Below are 22,762 nucleotides of genomic sequence, written 5' to 3' on the forward strand. Positions count from 1 at the left end.
TGACTGAGCTTACAGAGCCTCGTCACTGACTTCCGTTCCAAATCGAATAACCAGCGACTCCAGGACTTGAGCCCCTGTCCTCACGGACAAATAATTTCAAGTCTAGCGTGCTATACACTTAGCTAGGATGACTAGCCGAATGGACGCCAAGTCAACTGTATTAAGATGACTACATGTAACACGATGAATGATAAATAAAGTGCTGTTAATTACTGCTATCAAAGCGATTTCTGCTTCCTATGTTATAAATTATTATTGAATGTTAGTTTTTTTTTTCTTACAAATAGCCCTTCTGACACTACGACCTATAAACCACGATATTAGTAAAGATCAGCTTTATTCAGTTGTCTCTTGCATATGAGTATAATCACGATACATTTTAGGCTAATTGAATGAAGTTCGTTTAGCTTTTCACACGTTTTTAATTGAGTTTACAAAATATTTGTTCTTTTATTTTCACTTTTGTTTTACGAGACTTTCTAGTTGACTAAATTACTTTTTGCTCTCACTTTTAAATTTATTAAATCTCATTTTATCATAAAATAGATGTGTCAAGTGTTGTAATCTCTCAGTGCTTTTACCAACATCTGACGCAGATATGATAAAGTTAACGTCGATAAATGCTGACAATCCAGTGGAATTTTTACTAAAATAATCATATCAAACTGAAAGCTTCTGTTCTCTGAATACCAGCTTTGAAATTAAAATCAATAACTAAATCAATAATGATAAATCATTAATAAAATAAATTAAAATAAGTAAAATAATAATAAAATCAATAAACCGTAACAAAAAATGTTGTTTCATCCCACTTTCTGGTTTAAGCTAAGATGCTAGGCAACGTTTTGCGAATGAAGGATAACAGATTGCCAAAGATTGTGCTTTTCAGCCATCTATTTGGGGCCAAACGAATTGTGGTTTTTAAATAACTGATTAAACACGCTTCCTTTCCATTTGTAATTAAACTGAAATGAAATCATAGAAAAAATGGGTGTAATTTTTCATTATGAGAGTGAAAAAAAACTTTTTGGCACTATAATAATGAATGTCCAGTTATTTCGGCTTCACGTTCAGAGGCCTTTATAGTAAAATAGTGAAAAAAAAAAAATCAATATCGATAGAAAAAAATAGCTAGCTTAAATAGAATGTTTAAAGGAAAGCGAGAAAAGGGTGAAATGAAATACTAATGCTATAAGTAAACAAAATGGGATAAAAGACAAACTCAGAGATGAATAAAGTCCTGCAAGATGATTTATTTTTTGCGGCACAATTTTGCAAGACAACGTGCATTGGGCTACACCCAAATCGAATTATCCCGCTGGATTTTATTGACATGTCCCAATATCAGACAGATATCCCGCTTTGTTGTCTTGTGCTTTGTGCTATAAAAAATTGAACTAGACTTTATTTGGATGCGAGTTTGTCTTTTGTTTTAATTAGCGTTTTCGTTTTCTTTCACTTTTTACTTACTTTTCTTCCTATGTTTTGCTTAAGCTAAAGATTTTCAGTTGTGTTTTTTTTTTCGTCGATAAATGCTTCCGTACACAGAAGCCGAAATATTCAAACTTTGGGTATTATTGGTGCAATTTTTTTTCATTGTCTGGTGGAAAATTATACCCATTTTATCTCTATTTTCATTTCTTTTTAATTATAGCTGGTCGTGCCTGAATTTGGTGAAAAGAGTTCATATGGAAGGATTTATTGGAAGCTGGAACTTCATAAAAGGGGGCAAAGAGTGAGATATTGAATAGATATTAGATTAGGCTCAAGGACGAGTGTACACAGTTATGTTGGCCTCAGGTGCTTTGGTGCTGAAGTGACTTATTAGTAGTAGTAGTAGTAACATATCCAAGTTAGGTATATTGAAGTTCCAGTCTCCGCCCATGTAAGGGGTGCACGTAGAATAAGCTGTTTGGGAGTTGTTGCATTTTCGAATGGGAGGGGGCTTAGAAAACTGCTCAGAACAACGATTGATATGAAAATTATGGTAGGAAAATATCAAGGAGGGATCCGATTCAGCAATCATCCTCGGGTTTTCAATCATGAAAGCTTCACTGTTCTATATAGGAAGAATGCTTTGGTCGAAAGGATACCTCAAGGGGATCAGCGTGTACTGCCCAGATATGGATTAAAACAAGCCTAGATAAAATTGTGAATCGTAAAATTGTATATAAATTAAATAAATTAAAATAAAATTGTAAAACTGTTTAAAATAGTATACTGACTATAGCGTGAATAGTGCAAAGAGGTGTAATTTTTTGAATTAGCTTTAATAGGGAATTGTGTGAAGTTCAAGGAAATTAAAGGAAAACTTAAAAAATTATTGGGAAATCAGGAACCAGCTTGGGGATCTAGTCTTTTTACCTGGAGATGTTTGTCCAGTCAATGACTCTGGGACGGGTCAATAAATTAGTACAGTTTGTTTTGGTTTGCTCCTGGCAATTGTTCTATGATCTGTTTATAATTATGGTTTAACTTATGTCTATGATTGTTTTATTTTAGGCAGAGTGGGTTTGCTGTGCCTTTAGATGATGCTAGTGAAGAAGAGGTTGAATATGCTAATAACTTCGACCATAGTATACATGGTCCAAAAAATGATTTTGTTGCTAAGGAAGTAGAACCCAAGCCTGAACCTAACGATTCCGAACACGACCATCATGATCACCATCAAGAACATGGTGAAAAGCCCCTGACGAATTTCACAGAAGACGCTCTGCCAGAGCCAGTTCCAGAACCACAACCTGAGCCGAATTTACAGTCCAAAGGAAATTCGAAGCCAGAATTAGGTGGTGACAATGCTGATGAAGGTATGACATTAAATTGTTGATTTTGAACTACCGATCAACTGATACCCATGGCCAGCAAAAGAATGCCTGGCTTCTGATGTATCTAGGGAGCAGGGCTTCCACTTATAGGGAGATTACCCTATTTTAGGGAGAAATTACTTCTTTTAGGGACATTTATTTTGAATATAGGGGCAAAGAGAAATCTGGGGTAAAGTAAGGATTTTTAGGGAAATCTGGAGTAAAGTAAGGATTTTCAGTGAAAGTTTGATTTTTTCAAACAAAAGGCTTAAAAATCCATCATTGTAATATTTTTTAGTGAGAAAGATCTAAAAGCTCATGTTGAAGTATTGGACATGGTTAAGTGTACTGATGAATCAGCTGAGGGTCTGACTAGCTGCATCAAACAAGTCATTCAAAAAACTCGATTCCCTAGCAAAATATTGTTGGATTTTGTGCATACTACTAACGTCGTGTTTGGAGCCAATAAATCTGCTTCAACGATAATGAAAGCCATGGTGTCTCATATCTTGAATGTGAAATGCTTGTGCCATCTTATTCACTTATGTTCATGCATGCTTATCACTTCACAAGACACTAGAAAACTTGGCACGAAATATCTATGCCCACTTTTCCAGGAGCACTTCCAGGCGAGATAAGTATGCCGAATTTCAGAAGTTCTTTGAATGCAAAGCACTCCCAACTCTTGCACCAGGACAAACCCTTCGGTTTTCCCTTCAGGCCTGCATAAAGAGGCTTATTGAGCACCGGGTTGATCTTACTCATTATTTCATAGAAACCCCGTTTGACGACCCAACTGTAACCAATGACCTTTTCTTTTCAACATTAAAAAGCAAGTTGACAAAGCCATACCTTGAATTTATGGATTACTCTTTTGGCGTCTCTAATTAATTCAATACAGTTTTTCAATCTGAGCATCCACTTGAAATCTGAGCTTCATTCCCTAAAGGCAAGTGTCAGAAAACTTGTGAATGATGTTGCGGCTAACTTCATGGAACTAGACTATATTCGCAGTGTTGGTTAGTTTACCGAACTGAATCCTTACCTTTGAAGTGAGTACCTGCCTTTAAACCAAACATATTTGGAAAATAGTTGCAACCGATTCAATGCAAGAACTCGTAGATGCTCAATAGCCAAGTGATAATATTGATCTCTTTTACTAGTCTGGTCGAAACTATTATATATTTCTAATCAAGCAGATTCAAGATCGTTTCAAATTTGAAGCCAAAATATCTAAGGCCACTATTTGCGAGATTTTCTGTTCTAACAGAAAAGCGTTGCTTCCAAAAAAATGGACGTAGAATGAAGATCTTAGTCAATGACCGATGTCACTGAGCTTCATTTGGGAGATGCCCAATTTGAAGACCTGTCATTTGAACAGTACTGGATGAAGATAATTAGTCTGAAGACTCGCAGGGGTGAAATCAAGTACCCAGAATGCATATCACTGATCTTTTCGTTACCCTTTAGTAGTGTACTAGCTGAGCGTTTGTACTAGCTGAGCGTTTGTTTAGTCTCCTAAAGTTAATCAAAACATATATCCGAAATAGTTTCGACAACGTCACACTAGTCTCACTTATTCGAGTCAGATACTGGTTGAAAAACGAAGATAAAACTTCATCAACTGTCAGCATACCGAAAGCTGTTGCTGGCTTCAAGACGAAAGCAAACGCTACGTGCGATGAAGTGCTGGAGATGACACTTTCTTGGACTTTTTATGTGTTCTCGATAGTGTTAAAGATTTTATATATATATATTATCTGAAGTAAAAAACTAGATCTACGTTGCATGGGCAACGCGAGATGTTGCGGCAACCTTTGTTCGGCTTCACCGAGTAAAGTGTTGCGAGAGCAACACTTTGTTTCCTCGCTTCGATTAATGGCTGAAGTTGTTAATCTGTAAGGATCTTAAAATAAATAGTAGGTACACAAACTTGCAAAAGTTGCAAACCCCTGATTGCAAGTAGCAAAAGTTGCAAACCCTTCATCGCTAAAGATTATTGTAGCCTAACAGCCGAATATTACTTAAAACTCCCCTACATTTCTTACCGCTGGAACCATTGGTCTTACCATCAAATACATCGGAAACAAACAATAGGTACACCGACTAGCAAAAGTTGCAAACCCCTCATTGTAGACGATGATTTTGAGCTGACAGCTGACTGTTGCTTTAAACTACCCTACGTGTCTCAGAATTAGTATTGGCCTATTTTTGGTTTTAGTGTGTACCTTTCTACTGAAGTTTTCAACCCCTTTAAACTTTCAAACTGGTATATCTCATAAAGAAATTTTTCTACCAAAAAATGGATGATATATACTTTTATCAGCTCATCAAGAGCTGATCGAAAAAAAAACTATCTGTCTTAGTTTAATAGTTGATTTGTTTGCCCTAGGCCAAGTTTCTAACGTCATCACTTAGAAAGGAGCTAAGGATAAACTCTAATTTCTTTAGCAACGGGACAGCTTTTAAAGTTTAAGAGGCATATTTGATACCATTTCTATATCAGCCTATTTTTGGTTTCAGTGTATACTTACTATTGAAGTTGTCAACCCCTTTAAACTTTCAAACTGGTATATCTCATGAAGGAATTTTTCTACCCAAAAATGGATGATATATACTTTAATCAGCTCACCAAGAGCTATCGACTGCCGTCGGAAAAAAATCTATCTGTCTTAGTTCAAAAGTTTACTTTTTTGCCGTAGGCCAAGTTTTTAACGTCATCACTTAGAAAGGAGCTAGGATAAACTCTAATTTCTTTAGCAATTAGAGATCTTTTAAAGTTTAAGAGGCATATCTGATACCATTTCTCTACCGCAATCCCAAGTGCGAAAAACCAAATGATAAACTCAGCTGAAATCACGAACAGAAATGGGTAGAAACAATAGACGGCTGCACTTTCGGTCCCCACTTCTTTATTTCTGTAATTTTTTCTATTTTTCACTCAAAGAAGATATATTGGCTATGGGGCTAGTTAACTGCCGCATTTATTTAAGACTTATAGATTTTAGTCCATCTTCAATTTGAAACTCGTGCCTGCCCGCTTCCCTGCTAGAACGGAGCTTTCCACTCGAAAGCAGAATCATGGTTTGATAAAACGAAAGCTTCACTGCACAATTTCAGATAGTTCTCTCTCACATAGGCTATAAAACTCCAAGTCACCTGACACACTATAGGCTCTGGCTCAAGGACAAGTAAAAACCATCCTTTTTGGCCCCAGGCAAGAGCTCTACGAAGCTTTCCAAAATGCAAAATCATATTCATCAATCCGGCCTAAGGTCCAAACTTTCCGTAAATACCGCAGAGGTTAGACCCTCACCACTTTCTAGGAATAAGCTGAAATCGGGGTACTAGGAACAAAAAAAAAAAAAAAACACGACGAAACCAAAATGTTGCTCTCGAAACACAATAACACTTTGATTCTACGTTACGTTTTTCGTGTAGATTGTATGGAAACTAAGGCAAAATATCTCTTTTTTCTAGGGAGAAAAATAGGGAGAAATCAGATTTAAAGACAAGGAATTTTAGGGAAAATTGATATAAAAATAGGGAAAATTGAAACCGAAAAGTGGAAGCCCCGCTAGGGAGTTCATACCCCCTTTATAGCTATTTTACACTTATGCTTGGAATACAGATCTTTGTTAAATAATTTCTGAGACTACATTGGCTAATCATGACAAAACACAAAATCGCAAAGAAAAGAAGAACGAGGACAATAAACAGCGAGTGAAAAAATTGAAAATTACGCAAATATTTCGATAAAGACCTCCGCTTGGCCGTCTGCACTGAGGACGGTCAAGCGGAGGTCTTTACCGAAATATTTACGTACTTTTCAATTTTTTTCACTCGCTCTTTATTGTCCTCGTTCTTCTTTTCTTTGCAATTTTGTGTTTTGACATATCTTTGTTTTTATGCAGTTGGTTTCAGACTAGTGACCAGAAAGGTGCATTGAAAAAAGGCATGAAAAAGGGGCTGCAGAATTAAAAAACCACTGAATTTGAGTCAATATCTACTCTGTTTTAAGTGTGAGTTATACGCATTCTTTTTTAATCCACGACCTGAGCCAGATCAGGAGTAGGAAGTAAAATTGAAGCTAGAATTACCTGACATTAATGCTGATGAAAATATGACACTAAACTGCTGATTTTAAACTATCATTCCACTAATAACTAGGGTTGACAATAGAATGTCCAGTTGTCGATGCATCTGAGGAGTCCTAACTCATTTAACGCTTAAGCTTGGAATATATCTGGGATATAATAATAATTTATTGACACCCTCTGTACAAAAAATGCATCATAGAGGAGTTAATAAAGAAAGAAAAAAGAAAAGCAAAAAACACTCACGTAACAACACAAAAAGAGAAAAAACATGAACTATAGATCGAACACTAGTGATATATATTTAGTTCAGAATGCACACAAGAGGAAAATCAACAATTCTGTTGCAACGCTCTCGGACTTTGGTGGCGAGTACATCCATTTTCTCACATATTTCTAACACTCCATAGCGCCTAGAAATGTAACTGTTTCATATCCAAATGGGTAGGCCTATTCATAGAAAATATTTTCAAAACCAAAAAAATGCTGAACGGATCTGCTTACGCTCACTTTGAGAAAAATAATCGCCACACTGGTATCAGGAAAAATACATGCGGTGCAAAAAATGAATTATATAGCCGACCCAGCCACCTTTTAGATCTATGGCAAACAAAAGAAGACAAAAAAAAAAATGCTGCAGTATAAAAGAAAACTTGTTATTTTTTAAATACGACGGGCCAAGATTGTCAAACTGTATGTTCAAAATTGGATTAAATACCCAAAATGTTGGAGTAGAAAACGAGCTTAGAAAATGTGATTACAAAAACTATATGAGAAGAAAAAAATTAAAAGAAAAAATCGACTTCCAATCATGAACATGGTATTAGGCCAATAAAAGCAAAATCAGTATGAAAAGCACCAATTAAAAAGACATCGAACAGAAAAGAACAGAAAAACGAGGATTAATGACCGATGAATTAACAGACGAAAGACTAAAACAGGAGAAGACGCGTAATTGCTTGTTAGTAATTAATAATTTGGACCCTGAAAAACGAAAAGAAAAATAAGTGTTTAGTCTATTAATTTGCTATTATTCGCTATAGGGGTGTCAATTAGAAGCGTAAGGGGTGTATAACCCCCCCCCTCCCTGTCATTATCGAAGCCTAATCCATTGGTATTCCATCGTTCGCGTTTTATACCATTTTCATCCTTTTTCCTATTCGCCTTTTTCCATCGTAAGGATTATGTAAAAGCAAGAAATAGTTAACAATAAAACAATAAAATATGTTTTATTGTAAGAATCTGTATTTTCGTTGAAAATCTTGGTTGTTAATGTTTTATATATAGAAAAATCGAAATTCCGTTAAGTTTTTTACTATGGGTTTGAAAGATGATCCAAATAAAAATATGATGATTTCCGCAGATGAATTTCTGAAAGTAAGGGGAAAATTTTTTTCACACGTCAATATTTCACACTCTAGTTGCCAATTTAAGAGCTTACTTGCGGTATCATTTTATAATTAATGTTTTTTTCTGACAAGAAGTTGAAGGTTGTTTTGTTTTTCTTCTTTTCTTTTACTTGATGTGTAAACACCCGATTAACATGCAACGCTTGCATTGTATGTGACCAAGCGTAAAGTCATGAGATTCATATCGAAATCAAGGAATTTGGAGTTGGATTTTCCTTATATCAGATTTTTTAATGAAAGATTTTTTGAAAATATTGCCAAAGAAGATTTTTAAGATCATCGCAAATATAAGGGGTAATCTGGGTTATTTTGTTACTTAGCTTGAAATCTTAAGAACAAAGGTTCGAGTTCTGGTGTCGCTGATAATTTGGTTTGGAATTGGGGTCAATGGTGCGACTCTGTAAGCTCGGCCAGAGTTAACACATCTCTATATGGATACCTGGAAAAATCTGGGGAAAAAACACCGAAAACACCGGGTGATTCCCCCTCCCAACCATGCATTTTACTTCCAGACGAAGGCAGTGAATCAGGATATCTGTACCTGTGCAACGCAGACCATTGGTCAGCAGGCGATTTTTTTTTCTCTTTTTCTCATCTAATGACGATAACAAATAGTTCGTGGTAACGAACTGTAAGTAAGGAGTGCCCCTGCTCAATATTAACCGAAACCCTAGGAAATGGAATTTTAATACCAATAGATACAGCAAAAGGATAGGATTTTTATGCTGATTTCACATATGCAAGTTTCATCAAGTTTAGTCATACCCTTCAAAAGGTGCCTTATTTACGAAAAAAGGAGAAACACCACCTAAAAGTCATCGAATCTTAATGAAAATCACATCATCAGATTCAGCGTACCAGAGAACCCTAAAGTTGAAGTTTCAAGCTCCTATCTGCAAAATATGGAATTTTGAATTTTTCCACGAAGAAATATCATGGATGCGTGTTTTTTTTTATTTTTTGTTGTTTTTTTCGGGGGTTATTGTATCGACCCAGTGGTCCTGTAATATCGCGAGAGGGCTTATTCGAATGTAAATGAAAAGTTATAGTGCTCTTTTTCAGTGACCAAAAATTGTAGGGCAACTAGGCCCCCTCTCACGCTCATTTTTTCCAAAGTCACCGGATCAAAATCTGATAACTATGTCTTTGAGGATGAGTTAAACCCCCCAGAGTTCCAGGGGGAAGGGCTGCAAGCTGTAAACTTCGCCCATTGTTTACATATAGTATAGGTTATTACGAAGTTTACAGACATTTTCAGGGGGGTATTTTTTCCGAGGGGAGGGGATTACGTGGGAGGATCTTGGCATGGAGGAATTTTCCATGGAGGAAGGGGATTTTCCTTGAAGGGGGCGCCGGATTTCCCAGTATTATTCAAAAAACGATCAAAAACTAAATAAAAACGACAAATTTTTAATCGAAAGTAAGGGGCAACATTAAAATTTAAAACGAACAGAAACTATTACGTATATGAGGGTGTTCACCCCCCTCCCCCGTCAATACCTCGCTCTTTACGCTAAAGTTTTTTAGTACTCCCGAAAGACCTATTTATTCTAATTAAACGGCCTTTGTGATTCAGGGGTCATTACTAAAGAATTGAAGCAAAATTCGAACTTTAGCGTAAAAAGCGGGATATTAACGAAGGGGCCAACCCCGTCATATACATCATAGATTCTGTTCTTTTTAAGTTTTGATGTTGCCTCTTACTTTCAGTTGAAAAAAAAAAATTATTTAATCAAACAGTTCGTGGTAACGAACTGTAGAAAGGAGACCCGGCTCAATAGTAAAAGAAACTCTAAAAAATGGAATTTTAATACTAATATATACATCAAAAGAATTGGATTTTTATGCTGATTTCCAATATATAACTTTCATTAAATTTAGTCTTAGCCATCAAAAGTTACGAGCCTGAGAAAATTTGCCTCTTTTGGAATATAGGGGGAAACACCCCCTAAAAGTCATAGAATCGCACTGACGAAAATCACACCACCGCATTCAGCATATCAGAGAACCCTGCTGTTGAAGTTTCAAGCTCCTATCTATAAAAATGTAGAATTTCGTATTTTTTGCCAGAAGACCGATCACGGGTGCGTGTTTATTTGTTTGTTTGTGTTTTTTTTCCCCAGGGGTGATCGTATCGACCCAGTGGTCCTAGAATGTCGCGAGATGGCTCATTAGAACGGATATTAAAAGTTATAGTGTCGTTTTTAAGTGACCAAAAAAATAGGAGGACACCAAGGCCCCCTCCCACGCTAATTTTTCCAAAGTCAACGGATGACAATTTTGAGATAGCCATTTTGTTCAACATAGTCGAAAAACCGAATAATTATGTTTTTTGGTACGGCTTACTCCCTCACAGTCCCCAGGGGAGGGGCTGCAGGTTACAAACTTTGACCAATGTTTACATATAGTAATGGTTATTGGGAAGTGTGCAGACGTTTTCAGGGTATTTTTTTCTTGGTTGGGGATGGGGATACGTGGGAGGATCTTTCCATGGAGGAATTTGTCATGGGAGAAGAGAATTTCCATGAAGGGGCGCAGGATTTTCTAGCATTATTTAAAACAAAAAAAAAGAAAAAATAAATATGAAAAAGTTTTAACTGAAAGTATGGCCCAGCATTAAAACTTAAAACGAACAGAGACTATTATGCGTATGAGGAGGTTCATCTCCTCCTAAATTCCTCGCTCTTTACGCTAAAGTATTTTTAGTAATTTCAACTATTTATTCTATGACCTTTGTGGTTCAGGGGTCATTCTTAAAGAATTGGGACAAAATTTAAGCTTTAGTATAAAGAACAAGGTGTTAACGAGGGGGCAAACCTCATCTACGTAACAAAAATGTACGAATATAGAAGTTCATTACGTAAGTAAATTCGCAAGTTACGTATATTTTTTACTAATAAAAACGTTCGTAAACAATTAAAAGGCGTAGTTGCCTTTTTAAGAAACCAAAAGATTGAAGGACAACTGGGCCTCCTCCCCCACCCCTTTTTTCTAAAAATCGTCTGATCAAAATAAGAGAAAGCCATTTAGCCAAAAACATTAATATGCAAATTTCGGTTTAAGTATTCATGTGAGGAGAGCCAAATCAAAACATGGGTTAATTCAAAAACGTTCAGAAATTAAATAAAAAACACGTTTTTTAACTGAAAGTAAGGAGCGACAATAAAACTTAAAACGAACAGAAATTACTCCGTGTGTGAAAGGGGCTGTTTCCTCCTCAACGCCCCGCTCTTTACGCTAAAGTTTTTACTGTTTTAAAAAGTAGATTTGAGAAAAAGAGTCTAATTTTAGCGTAAAGAGCGGGGCGTTGAGGAGGAAACAGCCCCTTTCACATACGGAGTAATTTCTGTTCATTTTAAATTTTATTGTCGCTCCTTACTTTCAGTTAAAAGTACTTGTTTTTTTTTTTTTTATTTATTAACATATAAGTGACCTGTGTACACACCTGTATATAAGTGCCTGCACCTGTGTACGTCAACTACTTATGAAGTCAAATAAGGGAACTCCAAATTTTGTTGCGGGAGTGGTTATTTTTTTCGACTCCTACGTTCTTACACTATAATTCCCATATGAATTTAGGATATAATCACGGTTTATTAATCAGCTAAATCAAAAGTCATTATATGTTTCCGGGTTATCAAGATAGTGTATCTGCAATATATATGGAACAGTTTGAGGGATGAAGTTGAAAATTATACGAAGTGTCTCAGAGGGTCAATTAGATCTCGAGTTGTGAGTAGGAGGGAGGGGTCAGGGGGAGGTGGTTGTAATTTTGTGCGTGTTCAATCTGTCTAAAAGTTTCGACACTATATGCTCCTATGGAACTAAAATAAATAATGACGAAGACCGCACTGCCTTTCCATAATACAAATACAGAAGAGGGAACAATGAGGACTTTTTTCCCAAGACAGTGAACAAACAAAACCTATTTGAATATTTCGGCCCTATATCTAAGGGCCGTCTTCAGCAAAGAAAATTATAAACAGTAACACACTTACAATAAAAGTTCTTGGTTAAAAATCCATTTTTAAAAATAGCCTAGGCATCGTTACTTCTTAACGAAAAGTTCAGCCAAGATTCTGCCAAAAATGGATTTTTAACCAAGAACTTTTATTGTAAGTGTGTTATTGTTTATTATTTTCTTTTCTGAAGATGGCCCTTAGATATAAGGCCGAAATATTCAAATAGGTTTTGTTTGTTCACTATCTTGGAAAAAAAAAGAATCCGCATTATTCTCTCACCTGTATTTGGAACTAAAATATTTTAGTTGAGTCAATTCTGAGTTCATTTGTGTTCAGTTGAGTCAATTCTTTTCAAAAGATTTTCACGGCTGCTGAAGCAAAATTCAACTTCTGTCAAAACATAGTTTAAGAGAAATTTAAAAATAGCTTTTTAGAGTTCCAATTCAAATGTAGTCAGACTTTGTGTACACTCTGTATAATGATGCATTAATATTATAATAATGACGGTACTATAAATGATCTAAAGGTTACTTAATTTATTGAATTATTTAGTTGACTGGACACCACGTGGCCCTCTTCACCCAATGGACTGTACAGATATAGTTATTGGCATGGCAAGAGGATCTTTGAGCCGAATCAATGACTTCTATACACGAGACAGGTAAGATAGGAACATTTAAGTAGAAAGATTCAGTGATGTGTTCACTTTCAAAGGTCCATCCCCCTGGGTATCATTATCCAACAAAATGAATTCCCACACATTCCTCTCTCCTAACAATCCTACCTTAATTTAAATTATATATAATTTGTGGCTTTGTTTCACGGTTTGAGCACCCCCCCTCCGCTTCCCCAACCCCGCCAGCAATGTGAGAAAATACATTCGTACACCTCCTTTTGGTTATTCATTGGCTAAATTGGACCTAAAAGGGTTTCTGTTGCATAGTTAACTCCCCAACTCACGTTAAAATCCCAGCCATTTCAATTACTCGCTATGTTAGCATTTCCAAAATACTAATTAGGTCGTTTTTTACACCAATGTGCATTTGACGCACAAAATATGGGGAGGTAGAATTAAGAATGGGGAGGTAGAATTCAGAATGGGGAGGTAGGTTTAAGAGACTTATGGAGAGCGATGCTATTGAAAAAAGGGTGACCAATCTGAATCAATTGGTACACGGTGTTTGAGATAATATATAGCTTAAGAAGAAGCTCAAATAGGAAAAAAATATCTTGCTTATCCTTACGTTCGGTTGCCAGGGATCAACCGAGGCAGTTTGGGTACAAACTCCCAAAAGGCAAAACTAGGATACTAAATCTTTCTTCTTTCAAAATTGGGTTAAAATTTGACAGCCCGTTCTAGCAGATTTTGTAATTATAACTAAGACACTGTCTCACTAAGTTTGATAGAAATCCAACTGTATATTCTGGTATATATGACAAGAATTTAAGGAGTCCATTATCCTTTCTCCCTTCATGTCGAAGTCAGTTTGTGTATGGAGGTCCCAAAATACGTCTAGGACACTAGCCTTTACTTCCTGTCATATTTGGTTGAGATCTGACAACCCTTTCTGGTAGATGTGAAACTGATTACAGTCTGCTTATTTTTTTATGGTCACGTATTTCAAAAAACACCTCTCGCTTCCGCTCACTGATGGGTTGGATCAAAGTTAAATTGTGTGAGTTTACTTTTGAGTCCTAGCATTATATGCATACGAAGACTCAAATTCGAAATCAAAATCGAAATTTCATAAGAAAAATTAGGCTTTCCAGATTTACCTACAGGGTCTCTAAGAGATAGTTCCGTGTTTTACATGAATCCAAAATTCACTGCATTTTTCCTAAGTTTTTTTTTCATTCGGGAAATATTTTCGAATTTATATCTCCAAGCTGCTGAACTACAGATAGCTCATCGCGCTTCAAAAACAAGAAAAAGAATAAAAAAGAGCTGCGAAAGCAGCAGTCTTCTTCTGCAGCACAATAATGTCGTATAAAAAAGGACCAGCCTCGGTGTCAAAAGCAAAAATTAGAAATTTAAAAATCTTAAAAGTCTTTTTAAGGAAGATAAATATTTTAAGGCAAGCATCTGGCACATTTCTTAGATGGACATTTATGGCACAAGCATCTGGCACATTTCTTAGATGGACATTTATGGCACAAGCATCTGGCACATTTCTTAGGTGGACATTTATGGCACAAGCATCTGGCATATTTCACAAACTTCCACCAGGCGTGCTCGATTTTCAATAGTGGATGACTTCTCTTTAGCATCCCTGACTATCTAATATAGATTTATTATGGAAGGATAGTATTAATTTTTCGTTTCAGTATTTGAGGCCTATATCTTCATTTCTTTGATTTTGAGCTAAATCTAATTTTGTTCTATTAATCAATTAGGATTCAGTTCTGTCATTTAGTTTAATCAAACAGCTAAGAAAAGCTCTTGCCTAAATTTAATTGTGTTTTCAATTTTTCTCTCTTGAATTGTTCCTGACTTATCACTTGCATTTTATGTAAATGGACCTGACAAAGAACATAAACCGCAAGTTGGTTTGAATAATTGGTTGACGAAGTCTCGTGAAAAGAATGAAAAATGTAGGAACTATCTAGTTTTGGTTCGGTTAAGAAAGAAGGAAAAATGATGCCATAAAAATTGTAAAAATGTAATTTCTGAAGTTATGAGACATCTTTGAAAATTATATCGTTTACTGTAATTTGTGGCTGTAGTAGAGAGGTTAAAAAGAGAATCCAAGGGAAAGGCTTTATTTTAAGTGTGAATTGAAAAGTGAAATATTTTATGCTTAGAAAATGAGGAGCTGTTTAGTGTTATGCACTTCCAGGGCCGTATCCATGATTTTTTCGAGGGGGGGGGGGTCAAGTTTTCGGGGGAGAGTGTAAAAAAAATTAAAAATGCATCAACAATTTATTTATGTTCATTTTTGTTACGTTTTTATGAGTTAGACAAACATTTTTTCTGGAGGGGGGTCAAACCCCCTGACCCTACTCTCCCCTGGATACGACCTTGTGCACTTGTATGTTTTTATCTGCTCGAAAAGGACGTTTGAAGTCTCTAGTGTTATATCTTCCTGATCTTTCATCATGAAAGTAATAATAATATTTAAATGAGCACCAATGTTAGGAGGGGTCGTTGCAAAGACAATTACAACAGGGCCCACAAATAAGATTACAATGGGAAAGTCTAATAGTATTCATCTTATTTTACCAACTATAGCCGCTGCTTTTTTTTCTCCAGAACGAATTGGGAATACGCTCACTAATATCTCTAAAAAAATTCTATTTTCGAAAAGTTATGCTGGTCTGCTTTCATTGTCTATAGGGTTTGTACGTAGGGACTTAATTAAAATGAAAAGTCTTATAAAAAATGGAGTTGTTTTACTTTATTTTAAACTTTCATAAGAAAAAGTCGTATGAAAAGTGTAAACTTTGACTCTTTTTGGCACTTGTCGGGGAACCCCCTTTTTCATGTTACACATGGATAGATAGATAGACATTTATTGTAACAAAAGCCACTTTACGTCATGACAAAAAAATATATCGTTTATTGATTCTAGTTAATAAATGCAGCTATTGAAATTTCGTATGTCTGGAATCAGCGCAAAAGATGAAACATATTTTTTATCCAATACAAAAAACGAATAAAATAAAAAAAAAATCGAAAAAAAACAAGAAGTTTCAGATTTTTGAAGTCGGTACAAGCAAATATATTTCTTAAATTTAATTTATTTTCCTTTATATTGCGATCCAAATAAATAAAAAGACAAAATACTGGGAGAAGAATTTTTATCTCACAAAGAAATAATAATGAAATAATAAAATAATAAAAGAATAAAAATAATAAAAGAAATAATAATAATCACAAGAAAATAATAAAAAATAATGTTTCATATGTAGCATATGTCATTATGTAGGATATGTAACTGATGTGTAGCAGGCTGAAGCCCGAGTTTGTGTTAAACCTTTCGTAAGGTAAATCACTTTTCGTGCCATCCAAACTCGATACATTCGTGTCAATCCTTTTTTCTAATGCACAATTTAAAAAAAACTAAAAAAAAAACTAAAAAAAAAATCAAAATATGGGCTCTAAACTGTTATGCATCGACTTCAGAATATTTTTCTTTTAGTCGCAAGAAAAATATTTCTTATAGAAAAAGGCCATTGTTATTTTGATAATCATCAATTATAATTTTGGATTGATTACATTTAATTCGTATCGTCTTTTATTTGAAATTTACTTCTTCAAGTTTTGCAATTCTTACAATCAATGATAATCAATTATATCAATTATATAAATGAATATCAATGATAAGCTCTACAAATAAACAAGAGCTAAGAGCTCGTATGGCACTTGTGACGAGGCGAGAAGAGCTAAGAGCCAAGAGATCATATGGTATGAGCTCTAACAAAATTCTATGAATCAATAGATTGATTTAAAAAGGAAAATAAAAGGCTTAATGCCGGTCAGGATTTAAAATAAGAGCTCTGAGTCACGATGTCCTTCTAAATATCAAAATTCATTAAGATCCGATCACCCACTCGTAAGTTATAAATACCTAATTTTTTCTAATTTTTCCTCTCCCTTTAGCCCCCCAGATGGTCGAATCTGGGGAAACGACTTTATCAAGTCAAATTGTGCAGCTCCCTGACACGCCTACAAATTTTCATCGTCCTAGCACGTCCAGAAGTACCAAACTCGCCAAATCACTGAACCCCTCACCCCAACTCCTCCAAAGAGAGCGAATCCAGTACGATTTCTGTCAATCACGTATCAAGGACATTAGTTTATTCTATTCACCAAGCTTCATCCCGATTCCTCCACTCCAAGTGTTTTTCCATGATTTCCCCCTCCAACTCCCCCCAATGTCAAAATATCTGGTCGGGATTTGAAATAAGAGCTCTGAGACATGAATTCCTTCTAAAAATCAAATTTCACTAAGATCCGATCATCTATTCGTAAGATAAAAATACCCCAATTTTCACGTTTTCCAAGAATTCCGGTTTCCCCCTCCAACTCCCCCCAATGTCACAGGATCTGGTCGGAATTTGAAATTAGAACTTTTAAGCACAAGATCCTTCTAAATATCAAATTTCATTAAGATCTGGTCACCCTTTCGTAAGTTACAAATACCTAAATTTTCAAAATTACCCCCCCCCCCACAATTCCACCAAAGAGAGCCGATCCAGTCCGGTTATGTCAGTCACGTATCTTAGACAGGTTTCTATTCTTCCATCCAGTTTCATCCTGATCTCACCGCTTTAAGTATTTGTTGAGATATCCGGTCCCTCCAACTGCCCCCCCCCCAATTACGCTTGATCCGGCTGAGATTTAAAATAAGAGATCTGAGTTACGAGGTCCTTCTAAATATGAAGTTTCATGAAGATCCGATCACTCCTTCGTAAGTTAAAAATACGTAATTTTTTCTTATTTTTCAGAATTAACCCCCCCCCCTCCAGTAGAGCGGATCCGTTCCAATTATGTAAATCACGTATGTAAGACTTCTGCTTATTTTTCCCACCAAGTTTCATCCCGATCCCTCCAATCTAAGCGTTTTCCATGATTTTAGGTTCCCCCGCACCAAACTTCCCCCAATGTCACCAAACCCGGTCAGGGTTTAAAATAAGAGCTTTGAGACACGATATCCTTCTAAGTATCAAATTTCATTGAGATCTGTTTACCCGTTCGTAAGTTAAAAATGCCTCCTTTTTATAATTTTTCAGAAATAACCCCTCCCCCAACTATCCCAAAGAGAGCGGATCCATTCCAGTTATATCAGTCATGTATCTAGGACTTGTGCTTATTTTTCTCACCAAGTTTCATCCCGATCCATCCACTCTAAGTATTTTCCAAGTTTTAGGTTACCCTCTCCCAACTCTCCCCCCAATGTCACCAGATCCGGTCGGGATTTAAAATAAGACCTCTGAGGCACGATATCCTTCTAAATATCAAATTTCATTGAGATCCGATCACCCGTTCGTAAGTTAAAAATACCTCATTTTTTCTAATTTTTCAGAATTACCCCCCCCCCCCCCAACTACCCCAAAGAGAGCGGATCTGTTCCGATTATGTCAATCATGTATCTGGGACTTGTGCTTATTTTTCCCATCAAGTTTCATCCCGATCCCTCCCCTCTTAGTGTTTTCCAAGATTTTAGGCTTCCCCCCTCCAACTCCCCCCCAATGTCATCAGATCCGGTCGGGATTTAAAATAAGAGCTCTGAGACACAATATCATTCCAAACATCAAATTTAATCTGGTCCGGTTCCTGATACGCTTGCCAAATTTCATCGTCCTAGCTTACCTGGAAGTGCCTAAAGTAGCAAAACCGGGACCGACAGACAGACCGACAGAATTTGCGATTGCTATGTCACTTGGTTAATGCCAAGTGCCATAAAAACGAAAAAGTAATAAATTCTTCTCAATTAGTTCCATTTTAACCGTTTGTAATTTTGCCATTGTGATAAATTATTTTAATGATGTGCTATGTAATTGTGGGCATTGTGCTCATCCTAATGGAAAACCGAAAAATTGCTTTGAAAACCAAGTAAGAACTAATTATAGCTGAATAGCTGAAAGTAATGAACCAGTTATATTCCTTCAATTATTTTAAATATACCGCTCTTTCAGTTGTAGCTCGTGCTTCCTCTAAGTGAATCACTTTCTAATTGAAAATGCTTATGCAGAGATAATTTAGTTTACAAGCTAAAAAATTGAATAGCCTCAGAATACTAATCCCAGGGCCAGTATTTTTGTTATTAAGGATATTTACTTTCTGATTCAAAATGGTTATGCTGAAAGAATACAATTTGCAAGATAAAAATTCGAATAACCTCAGAGTATTGAACCCAGGGCAGATTTATTGTTATACAGGATTACTTTCTAATTGAAAGTGGTTATGGCCTTTATGTCCGTATTTTATCATACAGAATTGTTTGTTTTTAATTCAAGACGGCTATGCAGAGAGAAATAATGTGACTTTCATAAACAGTGTATTGAGAATCAAGTTAAGGTCGGTTAAAGTCGTTTGGTTTTTGATAAATTTGAAAAAAGTGATTGTAAGAAAGTTTGAGAGGCTTTTTTGGGTAGTCTTGGTCGTGTTTTGAGGACCAAATAAAGGGCTGTTCTCATTAGCTTTAACTTGTCTTTGAATTTGAATCCGTTGATTTTGAACTAAAATCAAGTAGTTGTTGGCATCAAGCCATGGCTGATTGTAGAAAAAGCCAAGACAGATAGTCCAAGTGAGTGAGGGGCCAATCTGGCATAAGCGCTTTTTAGGATTGTATAACAATCATGCTAATGTATTTGTTGATAGATAAGTCCATCTATCATCCGTCCATACGTCAATCCTAGGGCAGAACTAAGGTAGATAGTCATAGAACTAAGAGATGGAAGATTGTATTGTCCTATTTTTGGCATTTTCCCATCCCTGTTGAAACTGGTATATTAATTTTTCAACGAAATTCAACATAATTGAAACCTTAACTTTCAATAAAGGTAGGGAAATTGTTTATTGTAAATTTTAGCAATTGTAAATTACCAAAAACGTAAGCATATATTTCCAAGTACGTTTTGTCGCAAAATTAAACAATTATCAAATGGTTATAATTGACCGAGTGCCCAGGAAGGGGCAGCTCCACTGATACGCGAGATAATCCCTGTTCATTTTAACTTTTAATGTTGATATTTGTTTTCATTGGAAAGGCTATTTGAAAAAAAAAGACTCTAATGGAAGACAAGAGACAAACAAATGCATGGCACTTATTCCCGCAAAGGCTCCACGGCCATGAAAGGAGCGGGAGAATACACATACTATCTGAACGCTAACTCATAAAGAGATAGAGAGAGGGTGGGGAGAGAAAAAGAGAGAGAGAGAGAGAGAGAGAGAGAGAGAGAGAGAGAGAGAGAGAGAGAGAGAGAGAGAGAGAGAGAGAGAAGGTTCTAGCGATTTATAAGAATTTATTCTGATCACTAAAAAAAAAAAAACTAGACTGGATCTAGTAGAAGCAAAACAATATTTAAAATATTGGCGTACCCCGGAATCAGACAATTTTGTTGAAATCATGACATCTCAAGACAAATTGATATCGTAAAATAACTCTTTAAGTTGTATATATAAAGTAATTTTTCTCGTGAAAAATATGATTTCTTACAAACCATTTTAAATATATTGCAATTATTTGCGAAACCTCTCACCTTCATGAAAATGAATGGTTTGCATAAATTTCCGTGCATAATTTTTTACCTTGACTATTCTTTTTAATTAAAGGCCATCTTAACAAGTTTTCCACGTGGCTGATGGAGTGCAAAGCCTGTTCAGATTAGCTCATGATCATAGAATGAAACCAGAATTTTTAAATTAATTCCAGATAGAAAAAAAAATCATTATAGATTAATTAGTGTATACAAACATGCTTGTATATGTTAATATACAAGTATATCAATTTACATTACTAACATAAAAGTATGCTAAAATACTCGCATGTACTAGGACACTAATAAACTGGTATAATTTGTACTAGTATATTAGGTTAAATCTATTGATATGCATGGCCATGGTGGATTTTAATAAGTGAAATTGAATCAATTTAAAAATAAAATACTGCGTTGCATGCATTATTTATTTCTGGGGGGCTAATTTTGTTAGTAATAAAAACAACTATTATTTAATAATTTGAATAAGAAGTGACCTGAAATTCGGGAAAAGGGCGCTAAAAAGGTGACTGGTTCCCCAACTCGTTGGCTTCGATACGTAAACATGACACTAGGATTTTGAACATAGGATGAGATAAATCCTCCCTACACATCTTATGGTCATCTGTTGCCCATGATATGGTATGTTAAAAGGATATTTTCACAGACTTGTGGTCCTTAATGGGTGACATTAAACTTAATAAGTGTTTTATTATATGTCAATATATATTTTATGTATGGAATCAGCATAAACAGCCAATTCTTCTGATGTATGAATTGTTATCAAAATTTCGTGTTTTAGAGTTTCAGTTACTATTTATTACTATAGTAAGGACCGAGTGGTACCTTACTTACAGTTCGTTAAAATGAACTGTTTGATGAGTGTTTGATAGCTTTTCCTGAAGGGAAGGGGTCAATGCAAAAAAAATTGCAACTTGGTCCCAGTATTTTTCTGAGGAGGGGTCCTTCAAACCAATCTGTGACTAAGAGCATTCTTTAAGGGTATTAATTAATGTTAGTGTAAACTCCCTATTTCTCCTGGATACGGCTTTTTTGCTACGGTAGGGTTCTTTTGTCATAGATTACGACAGCAAAATGCACATAAAAAAAAACAAAGGAAAGGGATTTCTATAATCTTAGATAAAGGTCTAGAATAGGGGCTCTTCAGAAGGAACAAACTAGAACATAAAGAGAGACACTTTTAGATTGGATTAGATTCAATTTTGGGAAGAGTAGGGCCCCGAGCCCTGCATTCATACCCGTTACAAACGTCTTGCCAAAGGACATATAGATGTACATGCACAAAAGGGAGGATAAAAGATTTATAGGCCTTTCGGAATCCCCCCCCCCGAGAGAAGATCTGTGAAAAACATGCTTGAATTTAAGTATCTATGCCGTAAATTGTACTTTCTTCAAATATCATCTTCCACCCTCACATCTTAGAAATGTCTTCTGATTACTAATGATGTGTTGGCCCGTGTTCCCAATGAGAAAGTTATACAAATATAGGCACAAGAATCGTCACTAAAAAAGGAGACGGAACCGGAGTGAACCTTGTTTATAACGATAAAGTCAAAAAGCCAAACAACGAAGAACGAATAATGGAAACGAAAGGAAAGAAACAACAAAGAACGAAAAAAAAACGAATTGTGTAATTTTGAGTTAAAGACTAAACAAAGGCTTAAATAAATTGTTTTTATGAATGTCATTTTAAATAGGTTTAATAATTGTTTCACAACAAATTTAGTATAAAATTATTTCAACCGTGATTTTTTCCTTTAAATTTAAAAATGGGTTATTAATTCGGAAGAAAAGTTTGAAAATAAGTTGGAATATACCAAAGCAACTCAAAGTAATCCTTGTCCAGTTTTTGCTGTGCTTGCCTAATTACTATTTTATTATTATATTTATTATTTATTATTATTTAATAAATATTATTTTTATTATTTTTATATATTATTATGTAATATACATATTTATATATTATAATATATAATTTATATATCATTATAATTATATTATTATTATATTATTAGTATTTTATTATTATATTTACTACATTATTATACTTATACTTGCCTTATTTTTCTATTCAAAAAGTGCGCAAAAATTGATGTTGGAAGAATCGCTTGAAAAGGGATACTGGACTGATTTTGAATGGAACTTGGCCCTTCCTCATGGGGAAAGGGATAATATAGAAAGCTATTAATATGGTCATAGTCAACTGGTACTTACCAAGACTAACCTCTTAAGGATATACCCTACCGTAATTAAAGCTGGAATTCTAA

The 22,762-nt window shown here is 35.3% G+C and overlaps 1 protein-coding gene across 2 annotated transcripts in view; it reads left to right on the plus strand.

Annotated features, from left to right (window-relative positions):
• The window catches only part of LOC136035028 (uncharacterized), a 121,928-nt gene that overhangs the window by 64,768 nt on the left and 34,398 nt on the right, over positions 1 to 22,762 (plus strand). For both annotated transcript variants that reach the window (XM_065716620.1, XM_065716619.1), the window contains exons 8-9: positions 2,503 to 2,807; positions 12,825 to 12,933. In XM_065716620.1, the coding sequence (XP_065572692.1) occupies positions 2,503 to 2,807; positions 12,825 to 12,933 (414 nt within the window). The remainder of the gene's footprint in view (positions 1 to 2,502; positions 2,808 to 12,824; positions 12,934 to 22,762) is intronic.

This window comes from Artemia franciscana, chromosome 13 (assembly GCF_032884065.1).
Source record: "Artemia franciscana chromosome 13, ASM3288406v1, whole genome shotgun sequence".
In the NCBI taxonomy this organism is placed as follows: domain Eukaryota; kingdom Metazoa; phylum Arthropoda; class Branchiopoda; order Anostraca; family Artemiidae; genus Artemia; species Artemia franciscana.